Here is a 27,924-nt window from a genome sequence, read left to right as displayed (position 1 = left end):
TCACAGACTTATTTTCAGGACTGGCCTATTTTCAAGCCCAATTTTAGAAGTCATTTATCCTGTAAGATATGATACGTTTAGTTACGAGACTGGCTTGCTTGCGAGAAACATTTTAAATTGAATATACAAACTGAAACAAAACCAATATATTAAAACGTCCATCAGGTATTCATGATACATAATGTAATTAATACAAATAATGCATTTATTTATACATATGTATGTGTTTATGCAAATAATAAAATAAAGATGTTTTGATGTTTTAGATAATTTTCTTTGAAGGAATCCAAGCCTTGCTATCAAGTGCGGCCTATTTTCCAAACCAATATATTGTGAAGATACAAGGACTGTAAGAAATCCTAGGCTATTTTTTAAAGACCGGTCTATTTTCGAATCAGGCTTATTATTGAGATTTCAGAGTTTCAATCTATTGCTTGTCCTTATCCAGACTTATAAATTATCGCTTGCCAAATATCTTTTACATCTATGCTTTGTAAGTACTCCAATAAGTGCTCGGTTATTTGAAAAAAAGGAAAATATAAAGACTTACAGTACTTAGGGAATTATCGATTTAAGAGGTTGAGTGTCAACAGTGGTTTAAATTACAAGGTAAATACATTTATTAATATATCTATACATAAAGGTACATATATAAGGATGTGGTGATTTATTATTCAATGACCTCATGTGCGGTGAACCCAAAATCTGAACCCTTACCCGAGCGTCAACAATAATCGTTTTATTCTTACGTACCGGTCTATTCCTGTTTGCCTGTAGCAACACAAACAATAGGTAGGTGTATCAAAGTGAGAGTTTCCATTAAGTGCGGAATTGTTGTATCGACAAGACACACACTAGAGCTATGGTGAGTAACACACGTCAAACTGTGAAATGTTTAATGTTTACTCTTCAGTCAATTAAACTCTTCTTTTTTCTATTTTTTAGAATTGAAATTGTATTTTACTTTATAGACATACGCATACACATGGAATGACTCATTAACTGTAAACTACGTTAGTTATAGACAGGTCTACGTTAAAGGTAGGTGGTCGTTATAGACAGGTGGTAGATATAGACAGGTGGTAGGTATAGTCAGGTGGTAGTTATAGACAGGTGGTAGGTATAGATAGTTAGTAGGTATAGGACAGGTGGTAGTTATAGATAGTAGGTATAGACAGGTGAATGTTATAGTCAGGTGGTAGTTATAGACAGGTGGTAGGTACAGACAGGTGGTAGGTATAGACAGGTGGTAGGTATAGACAGGTGGATGTTATAGACAGGTGGTAGGTATAGACAGGTGGTAGGTATAGACAGGTGGTAGTTATAGAAAGGTGGTAGTTATAGACAGGTGTACGTTAAAGATAGGTAGTCGTTATAGACGTAGTCGTTAGGTGGTAGATATAGACAGGTGGTAGGTATAGATAGTTGGTAGGTATAGACAGGTGGTTGTTATAGTCAGGTGGTAGTTATAGACAGGTGGTAGGTACAGACAGGTGGTAGGGCTTTTACATCTATTAATCATCCGTTATCATCAATGATTGAGCAGTCGTTTGAACGGCCGAATTCCTTGATCGCTGGCACGACACTTGTGACGTTATAATAATAATGACGTCATGATAAGCGGTTGCAGTGAAATGTTAATACAAATGTATAGACGGGTGATAGTTATAGACAGGGGGCACGAAGTAGTTATATACAGGTGGTAGCTGTAGACAGGTACATTAAGTCGTTATAGACAGATGTTAGTTATAGATAAGTGGTTGGTTTAAAAGGTAGTATTGATTGACATAAGGTAGTTATAAACATGATGTAGTTATCTACATGTGGTATATATAGACAAGTGTTAGATATAGACAGGTGGTAGTTATAGACAGGTGGTAGTTATAGACATAATGTAGTTATTTACATGTGGTATATATAGACAAGTGTTAGATATAGACAGGTGGTAGTTATAGACAGGTGGTAGTTAGAGATAGGTGGTAGTTATAGATAGGTGGTAGTTATAGATAGGTGTAAGGTATAGATAGATGTAAGGTATAGAAAGGTGGTAGTTTTAGACAGGTGTAAGGTATAGACAGGTGGTAGTTATAGTCAGGTGGTAGGTATAGACAGGTGTAAGGTATAGACAGGTGCTAGTTATAGTCAGGTGGAAGGTATAGACAGGTGGAGAACTGGTTACATTTTGCCTACAACACGAAGATAGTTTGACGTGAAATAGTTGCAAGTCACCACCAAATAAAGTTAATCATAAAGTTTTTTTTATTCACAGGCAGAACAGCTCACCGAAGAACAAATCGCCGGTAAGTTACAGATTATATTTAAAAATAATATTATATTTATTAGTCGAAATCGAAGGTATGAAACAAAAGCTAACTTATATCTTAGATTCTGTGGATTTTTGAAACTCTTATATTGACTGTTGTAAACCAGGTATCAACTATCTGTATTTTGTAGAATTCAAAGAAGCGTTTAGCCTGTTTGATAAAGATGGCGACGGCACCGTGACAACCAAAGAGTTGGGGACAGTGATGAGGTCACTAGGTCAGAACCCGACGGAAGCTGAGTTACAGGACATGATCAACGAGGTGGACGCTGACGGTAGGTTGATCTAAGACATACAACACAGACGCTTTGACGTCACCCGTAGAGTCATCTTAATCCGATATTTAACCCGAAAATTTACTCAGCTATGTTTAAATCACATACAGGTAAGTTGGCAGAAGTAAACAAGTTAATGCGGAAATAAGGTGTCGTGAAATAAGGTGTCGTGACGTCCTATTGTGTAATAATTTAATTTCTTAATCCAGATTAAAACAGATGTAAGCTTCACGATGTTTTCTATGTTGTAAGTTCCTTATAGTTATGAAACTAAAAAAAAATATCATATGGGATTATCCTATGTATAGAACTTGCGTCAAATATTCAATTTTTTGGCCTTTAGTCAAAGGATTGGCTTATCCAAAAACATTTTGGGGACACTCAGCTGTTTAACTGCGTTAACTGCTTCGTTATGGATTTGTGATGGATACATCAATCTTCCCAAAGAAAGTGGCATTATTCATTTACATTATAATCATAACAATAAGAAGTTATCACATTATTTACAACCATCGTTGTACAGTATACACAGTTATACTAAAAGTGCATTAATGGACTATGTCTGAGAAGCATTATTTTTGCGACTAAGTGAAACCAACGAAGATGATCAACTCTTTATGTCATTTCCGTAAGTTTACAACTTATAGAAATAATAAATTACAACATAACATACATATGTATACACTAAAACTTTGCCATAACGAATCCAATGGGACAAGAAAAAAAGTTATAAGAAAACTTCCCTTTATACATAGAGTTTCTGATACTATAAGTTAATCAATGTAATAGGCTGATTGTACTCCGAATCAACATAGTTCCTAAGCTAACTTACAAATTCCAAAGTCGGTAACAATGTCTTCTTTTACAGATTTTTCATGACCGACAATTAATTGTATACTTGTTTGATCGTATTCGATTTTTTTTCTTTTCAATCGATTCCCTTTTTGGCCCCATATTTCACTACATCCAGCACTATCAAAACAAGATTTAGGAAAATATTGTTATACAAAAACAATTTATAATTATAATATAAAGAGAATCTTGCATGAGTGGCTATGCCATACGAAATTGATCAAACGCTTTCAATATTTTGATATGCCACCAGCCTTTAGGCGAGTGGCATATTTGATTATTTAATGAGTTTAATAAATTTCATTTCACATAGTACATAGTAACGAGTGTAAGATTCTATTCGTCACACACCTTTTCATAATATAAATATAAGTAAAACTTAAGATGTCGTCTCTATATAAAATTGTAGAAGTCCGGCTCAAATGTAGATTTTCCTACTAGTGAGACAATCATGTGACGTCATGTATAGGTTAAGGCGTTAAAATTCTCTGTTACGTCATAATAGTGTTATTACAAATGTGTCTGTCACGGTATTGATTACATGACCGTATGACATGAATTGGACGGACTAGTACCTGAACATTTGGATACAACGTACATACGGTATACATATTAATATTATTTACTAGAATTCATCGTCTTACCGATATGAAATTTTATCAAGGCGGTGTATGTGGATTGCTTATAATACTTTATAAATATCGACATAAGAAACGGCTTAAATTTGTATCTGTATATCTGAGTTGTGAGAACATCTATTGGTGAAGAGGTTATTAAATAATATTGACAAAGTAAGAATAAATATTCAAAACATTCATTTAAAATACCATCAAATCCATATGACTTTCCACATTTCAATTTGTGAATAGCAGCAATTTCTCGAAAGGAAATACGGGCATATAACTCCTCAAATAGAACATTATTCTCAACTACAGTTATGTCACCATGGAAAACTTAATTGGTACCTTGATTGACAAAGATCATTTGTTTTCAAATGGTTATATAATTGGTTAGAACTTAGTAACGGTGTTAAAGAAACAGACTTCTTATGTCAAAATACTTATTCTCATATCACTGTGTGATGTGCTTCTTAGACGGATTATTTATATCCTATTAAGGAAAATGAAATTGAAATGATGGGGTATGTAACAATTTAGGCTTAATGTGACTAACACACTGGAATTAAAGCAAGTTATTGTCATAATAAATATGTGTACACTTGTAGCAGAGAAAAACAAAAATTAACTTTTGTATAAAAGAAAACTGAAAAGTTGTAAATCTAAATGATAACCAGTGCAGACGGGATACATGCCTTCAGTGAATTGCAGCTTATCACGTTTGCGACATTTTTTGCACCACATCGCAGCTCATCTCTTTTGATATTCGTACTTCCTGAATAATATGTCACAACACCTTTAAGCAAATTAACAGGTTGGCTTATCATGTTTGCTTCACATTCCTGTTTTTGTGATTTGGTTACTCAAGAATACAATTTGAATTCCGGGATTTTCGTTTACAGGCAACGGCACAATAGATTTCCCAGAATTCCTCACAATGATGGCGAAGAAAATGAAGGATACAGACAGCGAAGAAGAAATCCGAGAGGCATTCCGAGTATTTGATAAAGATGGTAATGGCTTTATCAGTGCAGCTGAATTACGACATGTGATGACAAATTTAGGAGAAAAACTAACAGACGAGGAAGTTGATGAAATGATTCGAGAGGCTGACATGGATGGTGATGGACAAGTCAATTATGAAGGTGAGTAGTTTGGTTGCTCTGTACGGATACATTTAAGTATTTCTATCAGAAAAAAATAGCCTGCATATTAAATATTTAAATATCAAATATAAGACGTTTAAAGCTACGTATCTAGAATCTATCTTTGCAGAAAAAGTGTTTTAGAAAAATTCTTTCAACTTTAAATATTTAACAGAATTGTATACCATTCTTCATTTGTTTTATATTACTGTTTACAGAGTTTGTGAAGATGATGACGAATAAGTAGATGAAACCTTGTCTGTCCGTAGTCCCCGAATCATTGTCGTAGTCGCCATCTTCAAAAGACAAACACTGACAAAGTAGTTCTCATGGATATTTACCACAAAGGAAAAAAATTCAACAAAATTTCCTAGGAGAACGTTTGATTTTAAAATCCTTTTTAGAAAAGTGTGTCTACCTCATAAAACCGTGTACAATGACATTAATGTATTTTACGCCTTCAACAGTATGCATAGCTTTAATTTATATTAAATAATGTTGAATTTTATCTTGATTTTGGTGGGTTTTTTTGTAATGTATTAACCTATTTACATAACTATCCTAATGTTATTTGAACACACATGAGCGCCTTTTTATAGAACATGTGTATCTTGATATTAGTATCTGTCTGAGTGATAAAGGGCTCAAACACACTCCCAGGTACTGACTGTTTGTAAGTCGATGATTTTAATCCGAGTAATCTGGTTTCCTCCACCTGCTCAATCTGACAAACTCTTAAAAGACTGGCTGTTAAAAGGACGTAAAGTAGAAACAGACAACCAAATAAACATATGGTTTACTTTAGTACTTTTCAGCTTTTGACAGACCTGTATAAGGGTAAATATGACCGTAACCAATGTTTTCTCTGTGCTCTGTCGGCGGTGAAGCATCTTTAAGCATCATAACAATTTTATTTGTCATTGTTCAATACTTAATATAATGCATTTATCTCCATTTGATTTGCAAATTCACTGTCATGGTGATGGCGTTGCTATTTTTATAATTAATAAATAAATCTAGCCATTCCTTAAAAGGAGACACTATGTCCAGCGGAATGTAGTTACTTGAGTAACGGTCATGTATATTTAATTGATGGAAGATTCAGAAGCAAGTCTTATAATGCAAGTGTCTGCATGAAAAAAAAAAAAAAAAAAAACTGGAGTTGCCTCCCTGTAAACTACGAAGCACATTAAACTTTATTATGAGGTCCAACTAAACAAACACAAAATGGAAGGGAGATTTCCACTCATTTTTACTCATTTAGCTGGGGGCAGGGGGTAATCTATACATATTTAATATGTCGCTCTTTTGTATTTTTTCCATGCAACTGTGCGCCTCAAGTCGTCAAAATGTGGTACATGGTTCTGTTCAGTAATACATTTTAATTTCAAAAATTAGAACAAGTGTATTAAGGATGACAATGTTAAACATCAAATAATCTAGAGAATGTTGTAAATGGATAATATCGGACCATAGCATACAGTGCATACAATGTATTCCCTGATTGTTTCCCATTATTTTACGTGATGTACCTGTATCTACGTGATTAGTCATCAGTCCTTACGATTGTCCACGGATATTATCACACTATGTAAAGGAGATACCCATTTACTTCTTTTTGATCAACATTTTTGCTGCGGATGTGTCCATTTGTATGCGAGGAAAACCAGTGGAAGAAGCAAAATATCGTTGGTAAATTTCCTCTTACTGGTTATTATTCTGGATGTTAGATATTTCTCTCAAGGGCTTTACATTGATGTACCAGCAACATTTTGCTTCAAATGGATACGTTTTGCATTAAATAACAACACAAATTTCCTGAAAAATAAATTGATTTCTACGGCGTATTACCTTTTGACTGCTCGAAATGGTAGCCTGGAAGCTACATATCGGGATTATCCATAGAAAGACATGGAATCCTGGTGCCCATGTCATTTTACACTGTGTTAGTATTTGTCCAGCGGACTTTCAACTTTGAAAACCGACTGTACGTGTTGTTGACAGCTGAACTGAAAACGCATTCTACACATCGACACGTTGAATATACACCCACATTAAACACCCACATAAAGTGGTTTACCATTGTGAACCAGACACTAACAAGAACTCGACGAAGTCAAGTTGGTTAGCTCACACTTATGTTAACTAAATGAATGGTAAAATATATGGTAATTTTTGTCAAATGTATAGGTAAAATTGTGCACCTTTTCATTTGCAAGCAGGAAACTTGGAAGCAGGTATAAGTTCAAATATAAACAAAGAATCAATAGTGGTTTAAATAACAAGGTAAATATAAAAATATATATACAGGTAAATGTAGATGCGCTGATTTATTATTCAATGACCCCATCTCCACTGAACCTAAAACGTGACCCCATACCCGAGCGTCGACAATTGTCGTTTTATTCCCTAGCACCGGTCTAGTGTCGTTTGCCTGTAGCAACACAAACAAGAGGGGTATGATAGTGAAAGTTTTCATTTAGCGCGGGATAGCTGTATCGACAAGACCACACTAGAGCTATGGTGAGTAACACACGTCAACGTTTGTTCATGTTTCATATTAGACTTTTTATTCTTCGGTCATTTAGATTCTTTTTCTTTTTCTTTAATAATTAAAATTGTATTTGACTTTATTGAGATGCATTAAACGTTTTGTTGAGGGGTGAGTAAAGTAATAAATTGTACATGTTCATCTCTGCTTTCTTAGCTAGCACATTTAGCACATTAAGAAAAGTTTACCAACTTTGTCTGTTTTCAAATTCACACAGAATGACTTATACACTGTAAACCAAGCTAGTAATAAACAGGTGGTAGTTAAAGACAGGTGGTAGTTATAGACAGGTAGTCGTTGTATATACGTGGTAGTTAAAGACAGGTGGTAGTTATAGTAACTGGTAGTTATATAACACAGGTACTTATAGACAGGTGGTTGTTAAAAATAAATGGTAGATATAAACAGGTGATGGTTATAGACAGGTGTTAGTTATAGACAGGTAGTCGTTGTAGATATGTGGTAGTTATAGACAGGTGGTAGTTATAGACAGGTGATAGTTATAGACAGGTGGTAGTTATAGACAGATGGTAGTTATAGACAGGTGGTAGTTATAGACAGGTGGTAGTTATAGACAGGTAGTCGTTGTATATACGTGGTAGTTAAAGACAGGTGGTAGGTATAGTAACTGGTAGTTATATAACACAGATACTTATAGACAGGTGGTTGTTAAAAATAAATGGTAGATATAAACAGGTGGTAGTTATAAACAGGTGGTAGTTATAGACAGGTAGTCGTTGTAGATATGTGGTAGTTATAGACAGATGGTAGTTATAGACAGGTAGTAGTTATAGACAGGTGATAGTTATAGACAGATGGTAGTTATAGACAGGTGGTAGTTATAGACAGGTGGTAGTTATAGACAGGTGATAGTTATAAACAGGTGGTAGTTATAGACAGGTAGTAGTAATAGACAGGTGATAGTTATAGACAGATGGTAGTTATAGACAGGTGGTAGTTATAGACAGGTGGTAGTTAAAATAAATGGTAGATATAAACAGGTGGTGGTTATAGACAGGTGGTATTATAGACAGGTGATAGTTATTGACAGGTAGTCGTTGTAGATATGTGGTAGTTAAAGACAGGTGGTAGTTAAAGTAACTGGTAGTTATATAACACAGGTAGTTATAGACAGGTAGTTGTTAAAAATAAATGGTAGATATAAACAGGTGGTAGTTATAAAAGAAGGTAGTTACAGAACACAGGTACTTATAGACAGGTGGTATTTACAGACAGGCAGTGGTTATAGACAGGTGGTAGCTATAGACAGGTGGTAGCTATAGACAAATGATAGTTATACACAGATGATAGCTATAGACAGGTGATATTTATAGATATGTGGTAGTTATAGACAGTTTGTAATTATAGAGTGATGGTAGGTTTAGACAGGTAGTTTTTATAGACAGGTGGTAGTTATATAGACAAATGGTAGTTATAGACAGTTGATGATTATTGACAGGTGGTAGATATAGACACGTAGTGGTTATAGACAGGTGGTAGTTATATAGACAAATGGTAGTTATAGATAGTTGATAATTATTGACAGGTGGTAGATATCGACAGGTAGTGGTTATAGACAGGTGGTAGTTATAGAAGGTGGTAAGGATAGACATATGATAGCTAGGTAGTTATATAAACAGATGGTAGTTATAGACAGGTGATAGATATAGACAGGTTGTGGTTATAGACAGGTCGTAGTTATAAACATATACATGAGGTCAAACTATTGACAACTTGTTGCAATAGACAATTGTATATTGTATAGTAAATGCTACTTACACCAAGACGATAGTTAGACGTGAAATAAATATATGCCACAAGATATATATAATATTATTTCATAATGTCTTTATGTTAACAGGCAGACCAACTCACCGAAGAACAAATCGCCGGTAAGTTACAGATTATAATTAAAAATAATATATACATGAGTCTAAATCGAAAGTTTAAAAAAGGGCTAAAACTTATTCTAGACGTTGTAAAATATCTGTCTTTTGTAGAATTCAAAGAGGCGTTTAGCCTGTTTGATAAAGATGGCGACGGCACCGTGACAACCAAAGAGTTGGGGACAGTGATGAGGTCACTAGGTCAGAACCCGACGGAAGCTGAGTTACAGGACATGATCAACGAGGTGGACGCTGACGGTACGTTGATCTAAGACATAAAATACAGACTTTTTGACATCACCCATGGAGTCCCCATAATCTTACTTGATTTAACACGGCAATATGACCAGCCATATTTAAATCACCAATACTGTTCGTATAACTTAAATAAAAAAAAACTAGTGAGATCCTGTCTTTCTATACACCCAAGGGTAACCAATAAGAACTAGCTATCGTAAATCAGCCGCAGTTTTATTAAAGTATTTTATACTACAGCAATACAGGTAAGTCAGTCGGAAGTTAACAATACTAAGGTATTTGTAAAAAACATGAGGTCAAACTATTGACAACTTGTTGCAATAGACAATTGTATATTGTATAGTAAATGCTACTTACACAAGACGATAGTTAGACGTGAAATAAATATATGCCACAAGATATATATATAATATTATTTCATAATGTTTTTATGTTAACAGGCAGACCAACTCACCGAAGAACAAATCGCCGGTAAGTTACAGATTATAATTAAAAATAATATATACATGAGTCTAAATCGAAAGTTTAAAAAAGGGCTAAAACTTATTCTAGACGTTGTAAAATATCTGTCTTTTGTAGAATTCAAAGAGGCGTTTAGCCTGTTTGATAAAGATGGCGACGGCACCGTGACAACCAAAGAGTTGGGGACAGTGATGAGGTCACTAGGTCAGAACCCGACGGAAGCTGAGTTACAGGACATGATCAACGAGGTGGACGCTGACGGTACGTTGATCTAAGACATAAAATACAGACGTTTTGACATCACCCATGGAGTCCCCATAATCTTACTTGATTTAACACGGCAATATGGCCAGCCATATTTAAATCACCAATACTGTTCGTATAACTTAAATAAAAAAAAAACTAGTGAGATCCTGTCTTTCTATACACCCAAGGGTAACCAATAAGAACTAGCTATCGTAAATCAGCCGCAGTTTTATTAAAGTATTTTATACTACAGCAATACAGGTAAGTCAGTCGGAAGTTAACAATACTAAGGTATGGCAACCTGTTGTGTAATCGTTTAATTTCTTACTTCTGATTTACACTGATATCAGCTTCACGATGTAATTTAAGATAACTATGAAACTAAAAAGATTTGTATGGGGTTATTTGTCATTTCAGTTTTTTTAATTATACCTCGCAACGAAGTTAAGAAATTGGGTCGTTCGTCTGTAGACACATCTTTGTCCGGTGAACTACTTTACAGATTTTGATATAATTTGATACACATAACCCTGACATAATGGGGAGCTAAGTAAACTATATATAGGGTTCTGCAGTGTCCTTTAATTAATTGGGTTATCACTAAATTTATGTAGTTGGGATATTAGTCGCCACTGTGGCGATAGTTCTAGTTTTTTTAAAATATTTTGTGGCCTCTGGTGTAAGGAAAGTATTATTGAAAAACAACTTCTTAGATTCGTTTTTTTATAAATTCTCACCAGAATGAAATTAACATGATTTACCTAATGTAATGCAAAAATGCAATGGACATTTTTTGTGAACGATTATCTTTGCGACTCTTTTCACATTAGAAACTTCTGAAATTTAGAAAGTGTTCAGAAATGACATAATTTTTATAAGTGACATCAGCTAGACATTACTCAATAACTGGCTAGAATGTCTCATTTATTTTGCGAATATTTACTGCAATGATACAAACTGTAAAATTATTGTAAGAAAAAACATGTTTTGTTTCTGTGTAACATTTATGTACATTTACCTGCTCAAAAGTCACCTTTGGTGCAGTTTCATAATTATTTTTACGACAATAATGTCTTTGTGGTCGAATGTACATTTGTAAAAGCCAGTACAAGTATATCATTGTTTTTAGTGATACCATTAATGACGTCATAATGTTTTATTAGGAAATCCTAATTGTAAATTATTTTATCTTAACAAATGGTGGCATCGTTTGCTTTCCATAAAGTCCTTATTCATGCAATCATAATTTTCGTAAAGAAGTGATAACAGTTTTTTTCCTGAAACAGAATGTATTTAACAATTTGGCTTACATATGATTGACATACTTGAATCAAAGTTATTTTCGTATTAAGTATGTGTACACTTGTAACAGAGGAAATCATAAATTAACTCCTGTATAAAAAAAAACCCTGAATAGTTGTAAGTATAATTTGACGATATTTCAAAATGGTAGCCAGTGCAGACGTGATATTTGTTGCACCAAATTGCAGCTCATTTCGTTTGATATTCGTACTGCCTGAACAATCTGTCACAACACTCCCGAACACCCCAACAGATGGGCTGATTATGTTGATTTGACATTCCATTATTGTGATTTGGTTACCTCTAGAATACAATTTGAATTCCGGGATGTTTTCGTTCACAGGTAACGGCACGATAGATTTCCCAGAATTCCTCACCATGATGGCGCGGAAAATGAAGGATACAGACAGTGAAGAGGAAATCCGCGAGGCATTCCGAGTATTTGATAAAGATGGTAACGGCTTTATCAGTGCAGCTGAATTACGACATGTGATGACAAATTTAGGGGAAAAACTAACAGACGAGGAAGTTGATGAAATGATTCGAGAGGCTGACATCGATGGGGATGGACAAGTCAATTATGAAGGTGAGTTTACTAATCTAATTCTTATGCATGATGCATTTCAATATAAATAGATAAAAATGCTTTGTTAAATTGTGTTTCTTTGATATTTAATATTTACTAATCACAATGTATCATATGCACTGTGTGTTGTTGATCCAAAGATTTAATTTGACAATTTCCACAGTGATGTCAGCATATCGAACTGACTCTCACTTCGTCATAGAAACATCCTTTTTTGGGGATGTGGATGTGGCGCAGTGTTAGAAGGCGCAGGTATGTTTGGCTAGGCGATTGGGTGCCGTAGATCGTGAGTTCGAGACACGAAAAGGGCACGAGTCAATACATTGTCATGCTTTGTTAAATTGTGTTTTATGATATAATTAATATAAATAAATACATATTTTGGTCAAAAAAATAGCATACAATAATTGTTTCAATAACAAATATTATACAGTTATAGCATTTTGATATGGTCGCTGCATATTTTTTCTATTGACCAAAGAAAAATTACGAAGTCCGAGGTTAATTTTTTTTCTTTTGTCAATAAAAACTTGCATCGATCTAATTCAAAATAATACAGTTGTTTTATTATTTCACTTGTGTTTTTCTTTACACGAAATCAAATATAAAAGACAAAATCTAGCATATAACATCTACATTTTTAGCTCCAGAGATAGTATCAGAAATTGAATGAGTAAATACCAAAATGATCATACCAATGATCCGAGAATTAAGATACAGTTTTCTTATTAGTACTGATTTCCAGATAATTACTGCAGTTTTCACAGTTCTTAACATCCGATGAACGACTTGTAAAGCTTATATTACTGTCTAAATACAAGCACCGCTCCTATCCGTATATCTTTGTATTTGCAGCTCCGACGTTGTTTAAAATGTTTCATTTCTCCTCCACATTATCGACAGAGAGGAAAACCTATCATTCGCTAAACTATACGTCTATGAATCAATCTGCAAAAAAGTGTATTAAAAACATTTTTTTAAAGTTACCTGTTGACAGAACTTTAGATATCATTAAAATCTCATTATAGATCATTATGACATCGTTTGCGAAATTATGTTATATTTTTTTTGTTTATAGAGTTTGTGAAGATGATGACGAATAAATAGATGAAACCTTGTCTGCCAATAGTCATCGAATCATCGTCGTCGTCGCTATCATCAAAAGACACATCAACTTATCAAACAACGACATCTTCCGAAGACACATCAACTTGTTACACAACGACATTTTCCAAAGACACGTCAAATTGTCAAACAATGACATCTTCCAAAGACACATCACATTGTCAAACAACGACGTCTTCCAAATATACATTAAGATATCAAACGACAAAAGAGTTTTCAGGAAACTTTCGGCAAAACTACCTATGTGACATTTAATTTAGAGCCTTTTTATAAAAGCGTGTCTTCCTCATAAAACCTAGTACAATGACGTTAATATATTTTAATTTTTCAACAGTATGCATAGCAATTATTTATATTAAATACTGTTAATTTTTATCGTGATTTTGGTGGTTTGTTATAACTTAGTTACATTATATAGATACTACCTCCATTAGAGGGTGGCAGTACCTAGTGTTACCCCGAGGATATCACTGTCACTATAGATAAACTCATTATGATTATGCGAACATGACCATTTTGGCAGTCCCTTTTGCGTTTTAGGAAAGTCGGGCGTTTTCGAAGCAATCCGCAACGTTCCGCTATAAAACGTTTTATTTCTATCGAAACCATTCGAATAAGATGTACGTTCAAGAATAAAAACCGGTACGTATGGTGACCGTCCAAAACAACCTGAAACAGTAAAGAAACATAAGCACTCGTCACTGTTATGCTTTCCTACATATTCTACATCTATTTTTGTTATTGACTGATTTTTTTTTTACATTTCTTTTTCTTTTGATTTTCTTGACCTATTGATAGATTCAAACCTTTTTTATACTGTATACTATTGGAAATTGTCTACATATTTTCTTTATAATTGGTAAAATAAAAAAATATAAATAACGTAGAGCGCAAATATATAATTATAACGGTAAACAGACAGAATGATTGCTTGAAGGAAAGGCTACTTCCAGGTGCCGTATTCTCTGTGTAGCGTCTGGATGTTTTTAATGGGGCACTTTCTATATGATAAAAAATCTAGAGATAATGCTTACATATACCAAATAGCGTTAAATTGAATACCAACACAAAAGGAGGTTTATATGGGGAGATGTGATCACAGCATAATTAGGAGAGGTTGTGTTGAACAGCTTCTTAGTGTTATGCTGATCATTGATCCCGTTTCAATTTTGAAAGAAATTCATCTTCACCATTACACCGGCATCACTACTGAACCCTAAAACGTCGGAAGGGCCTGTGTGATCAAATTTTATACTTCAAGTTGATCCGGCGTCGAATCCAGTGAATGTGTGAAAGGCTTTGGCTCATATAGGCAATGGAAGTCATGGTGGATCTCAAATAAACCATACTACGCTGACAATGGCTAAGAAAATATCAATATTTATTTCTATGCTACGATTAACTGCACCCGACAGTGGTAATACCCGTCTTTTGAAATATATTCAATGAATACCGGGTATATAAAGGTTTCGGTCTATGAGTTATTCGAATGAGTGTGACCCATGTTTATGATACATTAACACATTAAGTGACTATCGGGTATAACCAATACATAATACAGTAATGGGAAGCATTCATCTGAAATATTTCCTCTTAAGAAACACTTGTCGAAAAGAAATTTATGCATTTAATATTTTTTCTTGTTTCCTTTTAAACACCAACACGCATATGCAAGTAGTCGTAACTTTGCGTGTCTTTATTTCATTTCCAAATAATTTATTGCAAATAAATATTATATATACAATACGCAGGCGGTAATCATCAACAAATGGATCAGACAACCGGCTAGGTCTATAATCCGCTTCCAGTCGTATCTTTATTAGGGATAGCAATGTGTATATTATTTTCTGTGCATAAGAGTGACTAGAACCGTATTACGGGAAGTGTATTGAGATTACAGATGCGTGTTAGCAACAACCAATCATCGCCATCGCGAAGTTATGAATAAATTATTCGATTAGTTATAAAATAACATAATTAATAACCTCATCAATCTCACAAAGCTTTATATTGATTAAACATATTTACATGTATTTATCTTAAGATCGAAGATATTGACGTTAATGTTATATAATAACAGGAAACATGCAATTAATTTACAAAGGGAGGTAAATCTAATCTGATAACGTCCTTATCAATGTCAATACAAACACACATATATATTTATTTATTATAGAATATCTTGTTTAAGATTTTTATTTAAGGAGCTGAGTTACCTTAGACAGGTTTTAGCTTTATAGTACAGTAAATGATAAATTGAATATCAAAAAGGAAAATTACCGGTAAATTTCTTTGCAATTCTGAAAGAAGATGATACATTGCAACATATCTACTTAATAAAACAAATATGAAGGATATTGAGCTACGGGTACATATTTGGGTATGTAAGACCACAGCAGTAAAACCAATGAAGCCAACACGGAATAATTAAGAAGGATGATTTATATGCAGAATCTGCAAGTTTATTTCTTTTAAAGTAAGCCAGGCTTCTCTTTTTATCGAAAGTGGCCTTCTGCTTTATATCTATTTTCTAAAAAGCCATCTATCAGAGCAATTCCGTCACGGAATTCAACAAAGGAAACCGATTAATAATGGTCATTCGTATCAGCCAATTGGCTTTATTCGCAACCTTGTGGTATTAACGTCGATTAGGTATTTTATATAACTTATTTTAAATAGACGGATGTCTTTTGTTATATCTTAACAAATGCATACCCTATCTTACAAGGCCATATCTTGTATCCCTTACCTTGGCGGCAATAGTGATATTACCCTTATAATACAACACAGGGAATTCATTTTCAAGGAAATAGTGACAACTTTATTAATTTCATGTAAACACTTAAAGTCAACTAGAAACCACAATATTTCAAGCTTCACATGAGTCAGTTATCCTAGTACCTTTTTGACATTGAAATATGAATGTTTGTATAACAAAATTACAGAATTGATTTCCACATACATATGTATATTATTGTAATTGCAATGTTCATTTCAACAATAACAAATGAAATATAAAATGTTTATGAAGATACAATTTCAAAAATTATAAAAAATATCACTTTTTATATTGCTTTCGTTGTCTGGAGTGATGGCAATCCTAAGTTCAGTGAACACAAACATCGAGCTCAGTCGAGATATCAACGACATCCGACATAGTTCTCAGAATAGGTAGAGTTATATATTGCCTTTTTCGTCTATTTTGACATCATCATTTTCACAAATTCTGGAAAAAAAAATCAATAAATATGCAGTTAAGAAATATTCAAAACAGCATCAATTAAAATTACAAATAACGAGTTCTATTATGAGCGAAAACAAGTTATTCAAATGGATCGATAAAATTAATATACATATATATGTAGCGGGATTGGACTACGTCGATCATCGGTGACCAAGTAGCTCAGCGGTAGAGCATTCGGCTAGTGTGCGCAGGTGTGATACCATATCAGCATCTACGTCTCTGAAGATTTTTTGTGAATAAATACATAAGTACAAATGAAAATACTATTTATCAATGTATTATGTACTAAATAAAAATTCAATTTAAAAATTGACATTTCTTTTTAGGCGCTTTTTATATTATGATATCTACTAATTTACCTTCATAATTGACTTGTCCATCACCATCGATGTCGGCCTCTCGGATCATTTCGTCAACTTCCTCGTCTGTTAGTTTTTCTCCTAAATTTGTCATCACATGTCGTAATTCAGCTGCACTTATAAAGCCGTTACCATCTTTATCAAACACACGGAATGCCTCCTTTATTTCTTCCTCACTATCAGTATCCTTCATCTTTCGGGCCATCATGGTAAGGAATTCAGGGAAATCAATGGTACCGTTTCCTGGAAGGGATAGCAAATATAACAAAGAATGATACTTTATATAGAATGCATAATAACAGAATATATGCTATTGTAATTCTATTATTACGCGTTACTCCCCAAATTGATAATAAACTGGATTAAAGTGTTAATGTAAAAGTATAAGTGTGATTTCACATATCCCAGACGTTTCCATAAATGAACTATTTTCTGTCAATAGTTCCATTCATTACTTGAACTTTTTCTATCATATTCAAGTGTTAATCATTAAAACCTAATCGTTTATTTACCATCAGCGTCCACCTCGTTGATCATGTCCTGTAACTCAGCTTCCGTCGGGTTCTGACCTAGTGACCTCATCACTGTCCCCAACTCTTTGGTTGTTATGGTACCATCGCCATCTTTGTCAAACAGACTGAACGCCTCCTTGAATTCTACAAAAGAATAGATACAGACATATTAGAATGAAACACTTGTGTATTGCCGATTAAAATTTGTTTTTGATAAAAATCAAATTTCATTATTATCCAATTGTCATTTAGTAAATCCACTCTTTCACAGTAAATGCATGTTTGTATTTGGTGTAAGTCTACGTCTCTTAATTTCATATTCTCCACCTTACGTTTTCATTAATGTTGAGCCTTGATGTGTTAGCTGTCTTTTTCCATCTTAGAACAATTGCACAACATTTACTCAACTATTAAACATATGTAATCTTACAACATTCTCCTTCTTCTCTAATGCTGTTACATGTACCTTCGTGTTTAATTGTCATTTATAGTATTGTATTTATTTCTAATAGATGTATTAACTGTCGTACATCATATATTTAACCATAAGGCATATCTAGCTAAATATCTCAATCTACGTACTAACTGAAACGACTGTTTCGACTTCATTCCTCCTATCTCTTTCTGTAAACCGTCCTAGATACTCCATGGGACCGGTTCCTATCACTGACGTTATTTATCCAGTTCTGGACTATTTTCTATTAAATCTAAAGGCAACATTTAATATAGTCAAAGGAATTATATAACGGTACAATGTGGTTGACTGTGTTTCTTTGAAGTTGGGCGAAGTTTTTTCTCTCTATGTAATGTGAGAGTAACCTTTGGAATATCGAGCATGTCTGTACCCTATTCCGGATTCCTCTCAATCCCCTTACATATTTGCTATTAAGTTAATATCAACTATGATACATGATAGACAATTCCCTTCTACACTAAATGCACATCACACATAATTTATAGTGTTAGTTACTTTCTTTTCGCGTGCATTATATTTTGTCACTCCGTTAATTCCAAAACCTTCGCGAACACATTGTTTTCGCGACCAAAGACTGTTATATATATTTGAATTTTGTAATAACTATCTATACATTTATTAGCGAAACATTTGAATTCGCGTTTGGAATCTCGCGCAAAATTACGCGAAAATTTGTATCCAGTGAACATAAAGTGTTTAACAGAAACCATTACTTACCAGCAATCTGTTCTTCCGTCAGTTGATCTGCCTGTAAATTCCAAATGACATAAATATAATAATGGGACTTCAATAGCCTGTTGTTGAAATCCTTTTTATACATATATTTGATTCTATTGATCAACATGTGAACTGATGATGATGATGATGATGGTAGTGATGATGATGATGATGATGAGTTTTTAGATGATACTAAATATGTTCTCATTCTACTCTATCACCAGGTCTTATGTGATAATGGATATTCATATATCAGAGAAACATTGATTGAGGTCATTAAATTATAATAAATTTCTAATGAAACAATTAAGGACTTTTGATTCGGTTAATATGTGTTATACTGACCGGGTACAATTTTAAATACAGTAATAACCTCTGATCGCGTCCTTGCTAACTATTTGATTCTAAACATTATCACCATTATAACTTAAACAAAAGTTTATAATTGATAAATATTGCGACATGTCAAATGCATAGATCTGTGTAACGTGATCATTTACTGTAGCAAACGAGACAGTGATATGCCCGCGGGCGATCCGTACCTGATGTTCATACGGACAGGTAAATTGTTTCACTGTTGGAGTGGAATACGATGTAATACAACGTTACTATATTAAAACATACCATATTGTCTCCAAAGTAACAAGCAGTGTACCCGTTGGGTGGAGGCCTCGACAACTTGCCGGTGTTGTGCTCTGCCGCTGAAGTAATTATTAAATAGACCTGACTGGGAATACAAGTCTACGTCACGGTGTCATGCACTTTCCTATTCAACTGACACACGTATAGCATTCACATTAACAGGAGTGGTGAAATTTTATGTGTACCAGCGAAATGTCGCATTGCGGCACAGATCACCGTGAGGAACCGCATGCCCTGATTAACATTAACAAGAAACGTCTACTGATACATGTATATCTTGTCAAAAGTATTTGGTTTACAAAAATTAAATTCACATAATATTTAGTTGGGTTCACACGCCAGTCCACGGTGTCGTTGATAACAGGTATTTCTTGTTTGCTGTTTACGATTCGTTGGAAAACATTCATCATTGAATTGTTAAAATAGTTTCTCTAATGTCATCACTACATTTACGACATTAAAGTAGCATTGCTTAAGTTCACGAGAATGAAATGAAAAGGGAAAACCTGTGAATGTTTAAAGCAGTTTTTATTTTAGGACTTTAAAATTTTAAACCATTTGTTATACGACTTTGAACGCACCAACAAATTATTATTGAAAATTGGCCACATTACAAACTGACATTTTTTCCCCTTTTAATATGTTTAAATGTTATATAAACTACACTATATGTCTAGTCGATAGACTGTCGATTTTATGAAAACACTGGTATCGATCGAATATACTTCCTGAAATTGTTTAGAAAAAATACAGAACAGTGTCAACATATTTATTAACTGCTGTGTTACAGAATAACCGGTAGAGTTCTTTCAAAGTGAAAGAAAAAAATACTGCATGTATATGTACCTGTTTATATCGATTGCCTTTTCGTAATTCGCTCAAAGGGGAACAACTCTTGTGGTTTAATATTTTTACCATGCATTACATTATCAAGGCGTTCCCGCTGAACTGATTTTTAATTCACAATACATTATCATCTAATTTACAGAATTGTCAGTCAGAATTTAAATTGCTTTATCAGCTCTTGGGGTTGTTGACGAACAGTGAACTTTTATTATTTACATTATCAATTAATCCGCCCGTGAATTTTGCAAAAGTAGGGTCATTGTTTCGATTTTAATATTGGTAGAAATCGAAGGTCAGAGTGTAGCTGTTTAAAATTGAATAGGTGTACTTATATTACACATATTTAAAGATGCTCCACCGCCGACAGACCATTAATGATATTTATCATTTGAACAATAACTGGTGTTTAATCGTGTATATATGTGCCTAAATAACACAACACATAATGTAGAATAATTAATGTTTCCGTTGGTGCATGCGCAATTAGTACTTCATTTATGTAGGATATAGTGCCACAGAATTTTTTAAGGAATGCAATTAATTATTTTTTATATATTTAACTTAAAGTAAAATAAGAAGCTCAAACTTTTCAATGGTGGTAATGGTGTAAAGTAAGTAACTTCTGTAACCGAAGAAAAATAATTAATCGTCTGCTCCTGTTTTTGATGGTGAAAATATACCATTTGTCAGCGGTGGAGCATCTTTAACCTAGTGATTATAGTGTCTGGAGTTTCCGATCATATTTTCCATACACATCTAATTATACTGCTGACAAATTGAACCTTTTTTCTGTATCAAAACAAGAGCAGACGAATCAGAATTTTTAGTACAGATGTTATTTACTTTACTACCATTGAAAAGTTGTAGCGTCTTAAATAATTAATTGCGTCCCGAAAACATCACATAGCACTTCGTCCTATATAGAATAAAATACTGATTGCCATGCAGTAAGAAAAAATATACATACCGCTGTGTTAAACAAACATCAGTTGTTATTCAAATTATGAGTATCGTCTATGATCTGTCTGTAGTGGAGAATCTTTAGATAAAACGTTTTGTCGCTTACGTCCAACCCACATCCTCCCCTTCTAATTACGTACCGGTAATTGCACTGAGCTCAATAACAATCAATTAAACCGAAACTGTAATCCTCAACAAACATGCATCATGAAGATGAGGTATAATTTCCTAATTTAAAGTTGTAGATAATCAGCCATATAGGATATCCAAGGTGGTCTCGGACTAAACAAATATGGATGATTGATCGAAATGAAATTAAGAAGTAGCATAGTTAACATTTAGCAACTTCAAAATGTTAATATATTGGTGAAAGAAATGTCATTTTATGACACGTACTTGGTCAAAATTTCAATCTCGCTAAATGTTTTAAACACTGAAATATTTAGGATAGTTTAAAGTTTACGAAGTTATCCTTGTGGATTGGTCGACATTTGTTCCTAAAAATGACGTAAGTGAACCACATCATTTATGGAAAAGGAATACCTGACATCAAATACTCGGAATGTTTACCACAGAGAAGTTAAAATAACTATTTTTTATCACAAAAATAATTAAAAATCGCCCTTCTTTGTTTCACTGGTATGTGAAAAAAGATAGAGAGATGACTTTTTTTCATTTTAGAAATTTCATTGTCAGATTTGAAGACAATGGGAATTGTGAAACATGCGACAACATGACTATACACTCACGCGCTCTCCATTGATGTAACTTTTGATAGTGTGACTCGATGAATGGTCACAAGCAAATCCAATGGCGTTTACAGTTCAATGGAGGAAACGTCATGTATGTACATGCAATAAATAGACGTTAATTATACTAAAAACAAACTTTAGATATTGTTCCATATCAGTCGTTTCATATTTAAAACGCCATATTCATTTTAAAGTATAAAATGAAGGCGTATGAAATATACATTTTTTTTATTTCAGTTTGAATTCTGGTATTCCTTGTTGTATTGTTATCATTACACATTAGTCTATGGTATAATATTCTCTTAATTTTTTTATAATTCCTTTCTCGTTCTTTGTATGCAGAAACAAATGATAAATGACGCGTTATTATAACCCAATATGTGCATTGACATTGTAATTTTGATAAAACATAGTCTGTGGTTAATCGATGACATTGCCTATGACGTAATCTCAGAAATTAATTATTATAAATATTGCCACCTGTAATCGTCGAATAAAAATGCAGAAAAATCATTAAATGATCGTTAAAAAGTTTATTACGTTTAAAAAAACAACTCTAACATAATGGACATTATATTATTAATTTTCTTTAACATAACATCAAATTTAAAACACGATTCACTTTTTATCCGAGTTGTAATACTGCCTCGGAAAGTCTGAGTCAAGCTATGTTGTCTTACTTTTCGCTCTTTGACATCATCATGCTCAAGAATTCTAGAAAGAAAAACAAGAATAAATTTCAAATTATCTGTTATAGCCTTACTTACATATAAATACCACAAAGAATAGATAATGGGAATTATCAAAAAATACATGTAAGTATCAAGATCAATTATTATATTTTATAACATTTAACGGGTTGTTATAATTTCACAACTAATGAAACATCTGTTCAATGAACAAGGGGGCCATTTTGAAATGTTCAGTAGAGAGCTATACGATATCCTACTATAGTAAAATCTAACCTTCATAATTGACTTGTCCATCTCCATCGATGTCAGCCTCTCGGATCATTTCATCAGCTTGCTCTTCTGTTAGTCTTTCTCCTAAATTTGTCATCACGTGTCGTAATTCATCTTTACTGATAAAGCCATTCCCATCTTTATCAAACGCACGAAATGCCACTTTCAGTTCCTCTTCGCTGTCTGTATCCTTCATTTGTCTAGTCATCATTGTTAGGAACTCAGAGAAATCGAGTGTACCATTTTCTAGAAAAGAAGGTGCCAAACGTTTGTACGATTTAAAACTTTATTTCATTTATTCCGTCACTGCATATTACATAGCTGCCTCCTGTGCGGGTAGGAATCCATTGTGACGTCATACATTGTGTGCGAAATGTACGTCGTTGTCTCTAAAAAATATGACGTTAACTCAGCAAACACATGACGTCACAATCAATACCTACAGTCAAGGGCAAACCAGACATAAGACAGAAATGAAATTAACCGATGGCAATTATTAAAATTGTGGCAATTGAATAATCGTACATGTAACTATTAAAATTACGACAAGGAAATCACAAGGAAAAAGGACTTTAGAACAACCATATGACGTCATAATTACAGACCTGTGAAAATGACAAAACTTGAATGGTAAGTTTGATGACGTGTTTACTGCCACGCATGATACCTGGCATTTTCTGATAGTCACAAACATGATTTGAATTTTCATTTACCGTTTGCATCCACCTCGTTGATCATGTCCTGTAACTCAGCTTCGGTCGGTGTCTGACCTAGTGACCTCATCACTGTCCCCAACTCTTCAACAGTTATTGCACCGTTACCATCTTTGTCGAAAAGATTGAACGCCTCCTTGAATTCTACAATCGTGAAAACATTTTTTTTGGTGAAATGTAGAAATCAGAGCTGAATAAGATACTTTCCATTTGCAATTTGTCATCCAATATGTACATACAATTAAATGTTCATTGTGTAGAAACTACTACAAACGTTCATGAATGTTTCTTGGATGTTGTGGGATCAATTATATAAAAACAACGAATCTTGTTAACATGTACTTGTCACTATTGCTTCATCGACTTACCAAGAATACAATGTAGTCCTATCCATGGAATGATTCCCAAACTTCAAATCATAGAAGAAGATACACAGCTATATCTCATGTCATATTTTAAGACTCTTTCATGTGGATATGAAGGATAGGAATATTCTACCAGAGGGTCACAAAAGGTCTAAAACCCTAGGCTTGCCGAGGACTTAACAATATTATGTGATCCCGAGGGTAATTTTCTCTCATATCTCGACATTTTCCTGCAATTTTTCTATGATTTTCCGCCATTTTGAAATCAATGTGAAAGAAAACGGGACTGCAAGTCATTTTCCATACGTATAGTTTGCGTGATATTTTCAACTCAATTTCCCTTGTTTGTATCGTTTAAAGTAAATCCAGTCTGGTTTCTGAAAACATGTTTAAAATTGTACCAAAAAATAGTAATTTTGCTAACGCTGTGAGGTCTCGAGTCTTTTTAACATGGGTAGCCATGCAATACAGCTTCAGGCGATATAAGTGTATTGTCCTAAACCAGCCAGTATTACACATGTAGGTATGAGAGAACGTATTTTCTATCATACCTACGAGTGAAATACTGGCTGGTCCATTGTAATACACTCACGTTGCATGAAGCTGTATTACATCGATACCCATGCTATACAGCTTCGTGATGTCACGGGTCATTAAAATTACAATTTTCTCGAAATGTTTTTTTATTATCATACAATCCAATTTTCTTGTATGGAAAATTGACTCAAAGTCGGGTGACTTCATCATATATGTACAATTGCAATGAAACGTCAAGGTATGAGAAAAAAATACTCTTTCATATATATAAATATGAAGGATAGGGATATCGTAAAATATTGTAAAAACTAAATTTTGTAAAAGCTTCGGGTTTTACAACATTTTATGATCCTCTGGTAAAATATCCCTATCCTTCCTATACACATGCGAAAGAATCTTATGATATAAACGGCTTGCTTAATTGCAATGTTTCTATTCGATATAGCCCCTCCTCGAATTCTTTATTTTCTGTACCAGCAAACAAACTAATGAAACGATGCAACTATGATACTTCCTATACGAACTAAACCACGTCCAACCCCGTTCGTCTATGTTGCTATCTTACAACCATGTATATTTGTCTACTCCTTCATTCATAATCAATAATACGTTATCTTTGTTCTCGTTACCAAATCTTGAGTCATACAAGTTAATTAATCATAGATTAATTAATTTATTTATTAATCCTGTTCATTACACTATGAATATTGAAAGTGAAATACCGTAAAGCCATATGAATCATAAAAATCCAAAAACAACAGATCGTCTTAATCTAGACACTGTAATTGTAATTTTCCTCGCGACAAAATTAAACAGCGTCAATCACCGGCTATATGGTCAGTAACATACATGTATGTTATGACTTACCGGCAATTTGTTCTTCTGACAGCTGGTGTTCCTGTTAAATCAATACAGTAGAAAAAATCAATATACATGTGCATGAATATCTATAGGTTTTGTACATCAGAGATACACCAACGACTATAGTTTTCAGGTAGCATCGTTTATATTACGCGTACGGTGATCATTGATGATTAACTTAAACAAGACAATTTTAAGCGAAATATTGTACATGAAGTCATTTCATTTTCGATAGAACTACACGGCACAAATATATACTTCTTGACAAACGCCACGTATGACAATAGTAAACAAGACACCATACATGTCGATATTCAGAATGGTAAGGCTATGGTATAGAATACCTTATTGCAACGGCTATATAGTATCAATTACTGTCGAGGAAACAATAACAGTCTAATGTATACGATAATAACATAATCGGAAGTACATACCATATTTCCTGAGTGGATGTTTCTTAAATACGTTGCAGGTGTTTTCAGTACTAAATATGTAAACAGAGTAAGGACAAACACTAGGCACGCTACCCAGCGTCACGGAACCGCGCACTTTTCATTTCTAATTTACACACGTTTCATTCATATTTTAAAGGAATATGATGGAAATACGGATACAAAAATGTCGCACTGCGGCATGAGTCGTGGTGACGAACTTAAAGGTATGTTTGACATTGAACGTACCGATAACGATAAAGGTATACAATTGTGCTGATAACTTTTGGTTGTTGATAACCTCCTTCTCTTACGTATACCCTAAACATTTATCAAATACATGTTGCTATCCACTCCGAGTATCCATACAGTATGTAAGCATTTAAGCATTATTCTCAAAATCATTTGGGGTTATGAAGTCATAGACAAAAAACGGAAGGACATTCTTTTTCATAGACGCGACTTCATATATAATCCCAAAAGATATTGAGAATAATGCTTATAATTTAATTCAAATAACTCACTCAGGTACTAATCAGGCATAAATTTCCATGTTTTTACTTATCTTTACAATAACAAATTGAGTTTTTGCGCAGTGATATCATATCAAATAATTCAGTTTGGCCGCTTTTAAAATTCCCCGCGAAACCGTTTTGTATATATGACGTCATAATACATGACGTACAATTATTTCGGTCTATGGAAAAATAACCTCGAAGATCTAACCAATAGAAATGAGTGTAGCATATGGAATTAAATTATATACATACATTTGTATGCCCCATGGAATTGGCATAGAGATATGAATGCTGAAATGAAGACAGGTGTTATGCATGATATCATAATTCGTCAATAGTTTATGTATAAACGGAAATTAGATATCATGACATGCGCCATTCCCGTTTAGAAATGTATAGTAGTTATATAATGCAATGTTCAGTCTGTAATTAAAAACGCTAATCTATTCAACATGTAATGATGAATAAAATTTTGTTTTGGTAAAAAAAACCTGAGTAAATGATAATTTAGATTCTAATTTAAAAAAAACCCGGGACTACTCAATTCATACCCAATTCATATACATCTACCAACTTCAGGAAAGGGAAACAACTACGATATTGCAGTTTAATAGATACCAGCTAGTCTTGAATAATACGTTAGTTATCAAAATGCCAGACCATCTAAAAGTTATATTCAAACCTATTGCTTTTATTGCCAGCCAAACGTTCGATATTTCCATTGAAGTATAACCGGCATTACGGCCGGGTAGTGAGTGAAATAAAACTTAAATGAAACGTAAGAAGGCGGCACAGTATCTTATATGATCACACCATGGAGTCGTCAGAAATCAAATTTAATCCCGAATAATCTTTAGTGTCTCTATAGCGTTTGTATTGTATACACCATAACAAAGCGTTCCAATCAACGTAAGTTCTCTCGATTAAATCATAGAATTACGAGCTTAAGTGTTACAAGGCACGGATAGTCCATTACTGAATATGTTTCTACAATGAATGTGATGTATAAAAGAGATGTCCTCAATATTACAGTATGCATTATTGAATAAAAAATGCATCACCATTTGTGAAATATAATAGAAAATAAAACCAATATGGACGTTAGAACTTGACCACCGCGATCGTCGGATACCCATGGTTGACATGCTCGATACTCCAGGGATTACTATCACTGTCGTTATATCCAGTGGATGTAATCATGTTAATGATAACGCTAGAAACCCCTGGAGTACTTGTATTGAGAATGCGGGATTAATTGCACAGTCAACCGTGAGTCTCCGTTGAACTTTTAGCTTATCTACATGATATACCTTATTCGTCTGCCTCTGCCATGAATTTCTCTGTTACATTCAATTGTAGCCTAAGACAAATATTAAAATGGCTTGTAGGTGACATTCTAGTA

At 33.7% G+C, this 27,924-nt stretch overlaps 4 protein-coding genes across 4 annotated transcripts; 2 read left to right on the top strand and 2 right to left on the bottom strand.

The window, feature by feature from the left end:
- Positions 1-738: 738 nt before the first annotated feature.
- Positions 739-5,720, top strand: LOC138317278 (calmodulin-like). The gene is made up of 5 exons (XM_069258839.1): positions 739-865; positions 2,270-2,300; positions 2,455-2,598; positions 4,970-5,212; positions 5,431-5,720. The coding sequence occupies exons 1-5, from the start codon at positions 863-865 to the stop codon at positions 5,457-5,459; spliced, it is 450 nt and encodes a 149-aa protein (XP_069114940.1). The 5' UTR covers positions 739-862; the 3' UTR covers positions 5,460-5,720.
- A 4,563-nt stretch (positions 5,721-10,283) lies between these two features.
- On the top strand, positions 10,284-14,009 carry LOC138317280 (calmodulin-like). Its single transcript, XM_069258841.1, has 4 exons — positions 10,284-10,378; positions 10,487-10,630; positions 12,261-12,503; positions 13,582-14,009. Exons 2-4 carry the CDS (start codon positions 10,561-10,563, stop codon positions 13,608-13,610), a joined length of 342 nt encoding a protein of 113 aa, XP_069114942.1. The 5' UTR covers positions 10,284-10,378; positions 10,487-10,560; the 3' UTR covers positions 13,611-14,009.
- A 2,417-nt stretch (positions 14,010-16,426) lies between these two features.
- Positions 16,427-19,717, bottom strand: LOC138317279 (calmodulin-like). Its single transcript, XM_069258840.1, has 5 exons — positions 19,560-19,717; positions 18,936-18,966; positions 17,744-17,887; positions 17,232-17,474; positions 16,427-16,854 (listed from the first exon to the last, which is right to left on the bottom strand). The coding sequence occupies exons 1-5, from the start codon at positions 19,560-19,562 to the stop codon at positions 16,826-16,828; spliced, it is 450 nt and encodes a 149-aa protein (XP_069114941.1). The 5' UTR covers positions 19,563-19,717; the 3' UTR covers positions 16,427-16,825.
- A 2,931-nt stretch (positions 19,718-22,648) lies between these two features.
- On the bottom strand, positions 22,649-26,374 carry LOC138317276 (calmodulin-like). Its single transcript, XM_069258838.1, has 5 exons — positions 26,008-26,374; positions 25,580-25,610; positions 23,811-23,954; positions 23,101-23,343; positions 22,649-22,849 (listed from the first exon to the last, which is right to left on the bottom strand). Exons 1-5 carry the CDS (start codon positions 26,008-26,010, stop codon positions 22,812-22,814), a joined length of 459 nt encoding a protein of 152 aa, XP_069114939.1. The 5' UTR covers positions 26,011-26,374; the 3' UTR covers positions 22,649-22,811.
- Between the last annotated feature and the right edge of the window lie 1,550 nt (positions 26,375-27,924).

This window comes from Argopecten irradians, chromosome 3 (genome assembly GCF_041381155.1).
Source record: "Argopecten irradians isolate NY chromosome 3, Ai_NY, whole genome shotgun sequence".
Taxonomy (NCBI): Eukaryota; Metazoa; Mollusca; class Bivalvia; order Pectinida; family Pectinidae; genus Argopecten; species Argopecten irradians.
This window is presented reverse-complemented; position numbering and strand designations above follow the sequence as displayed.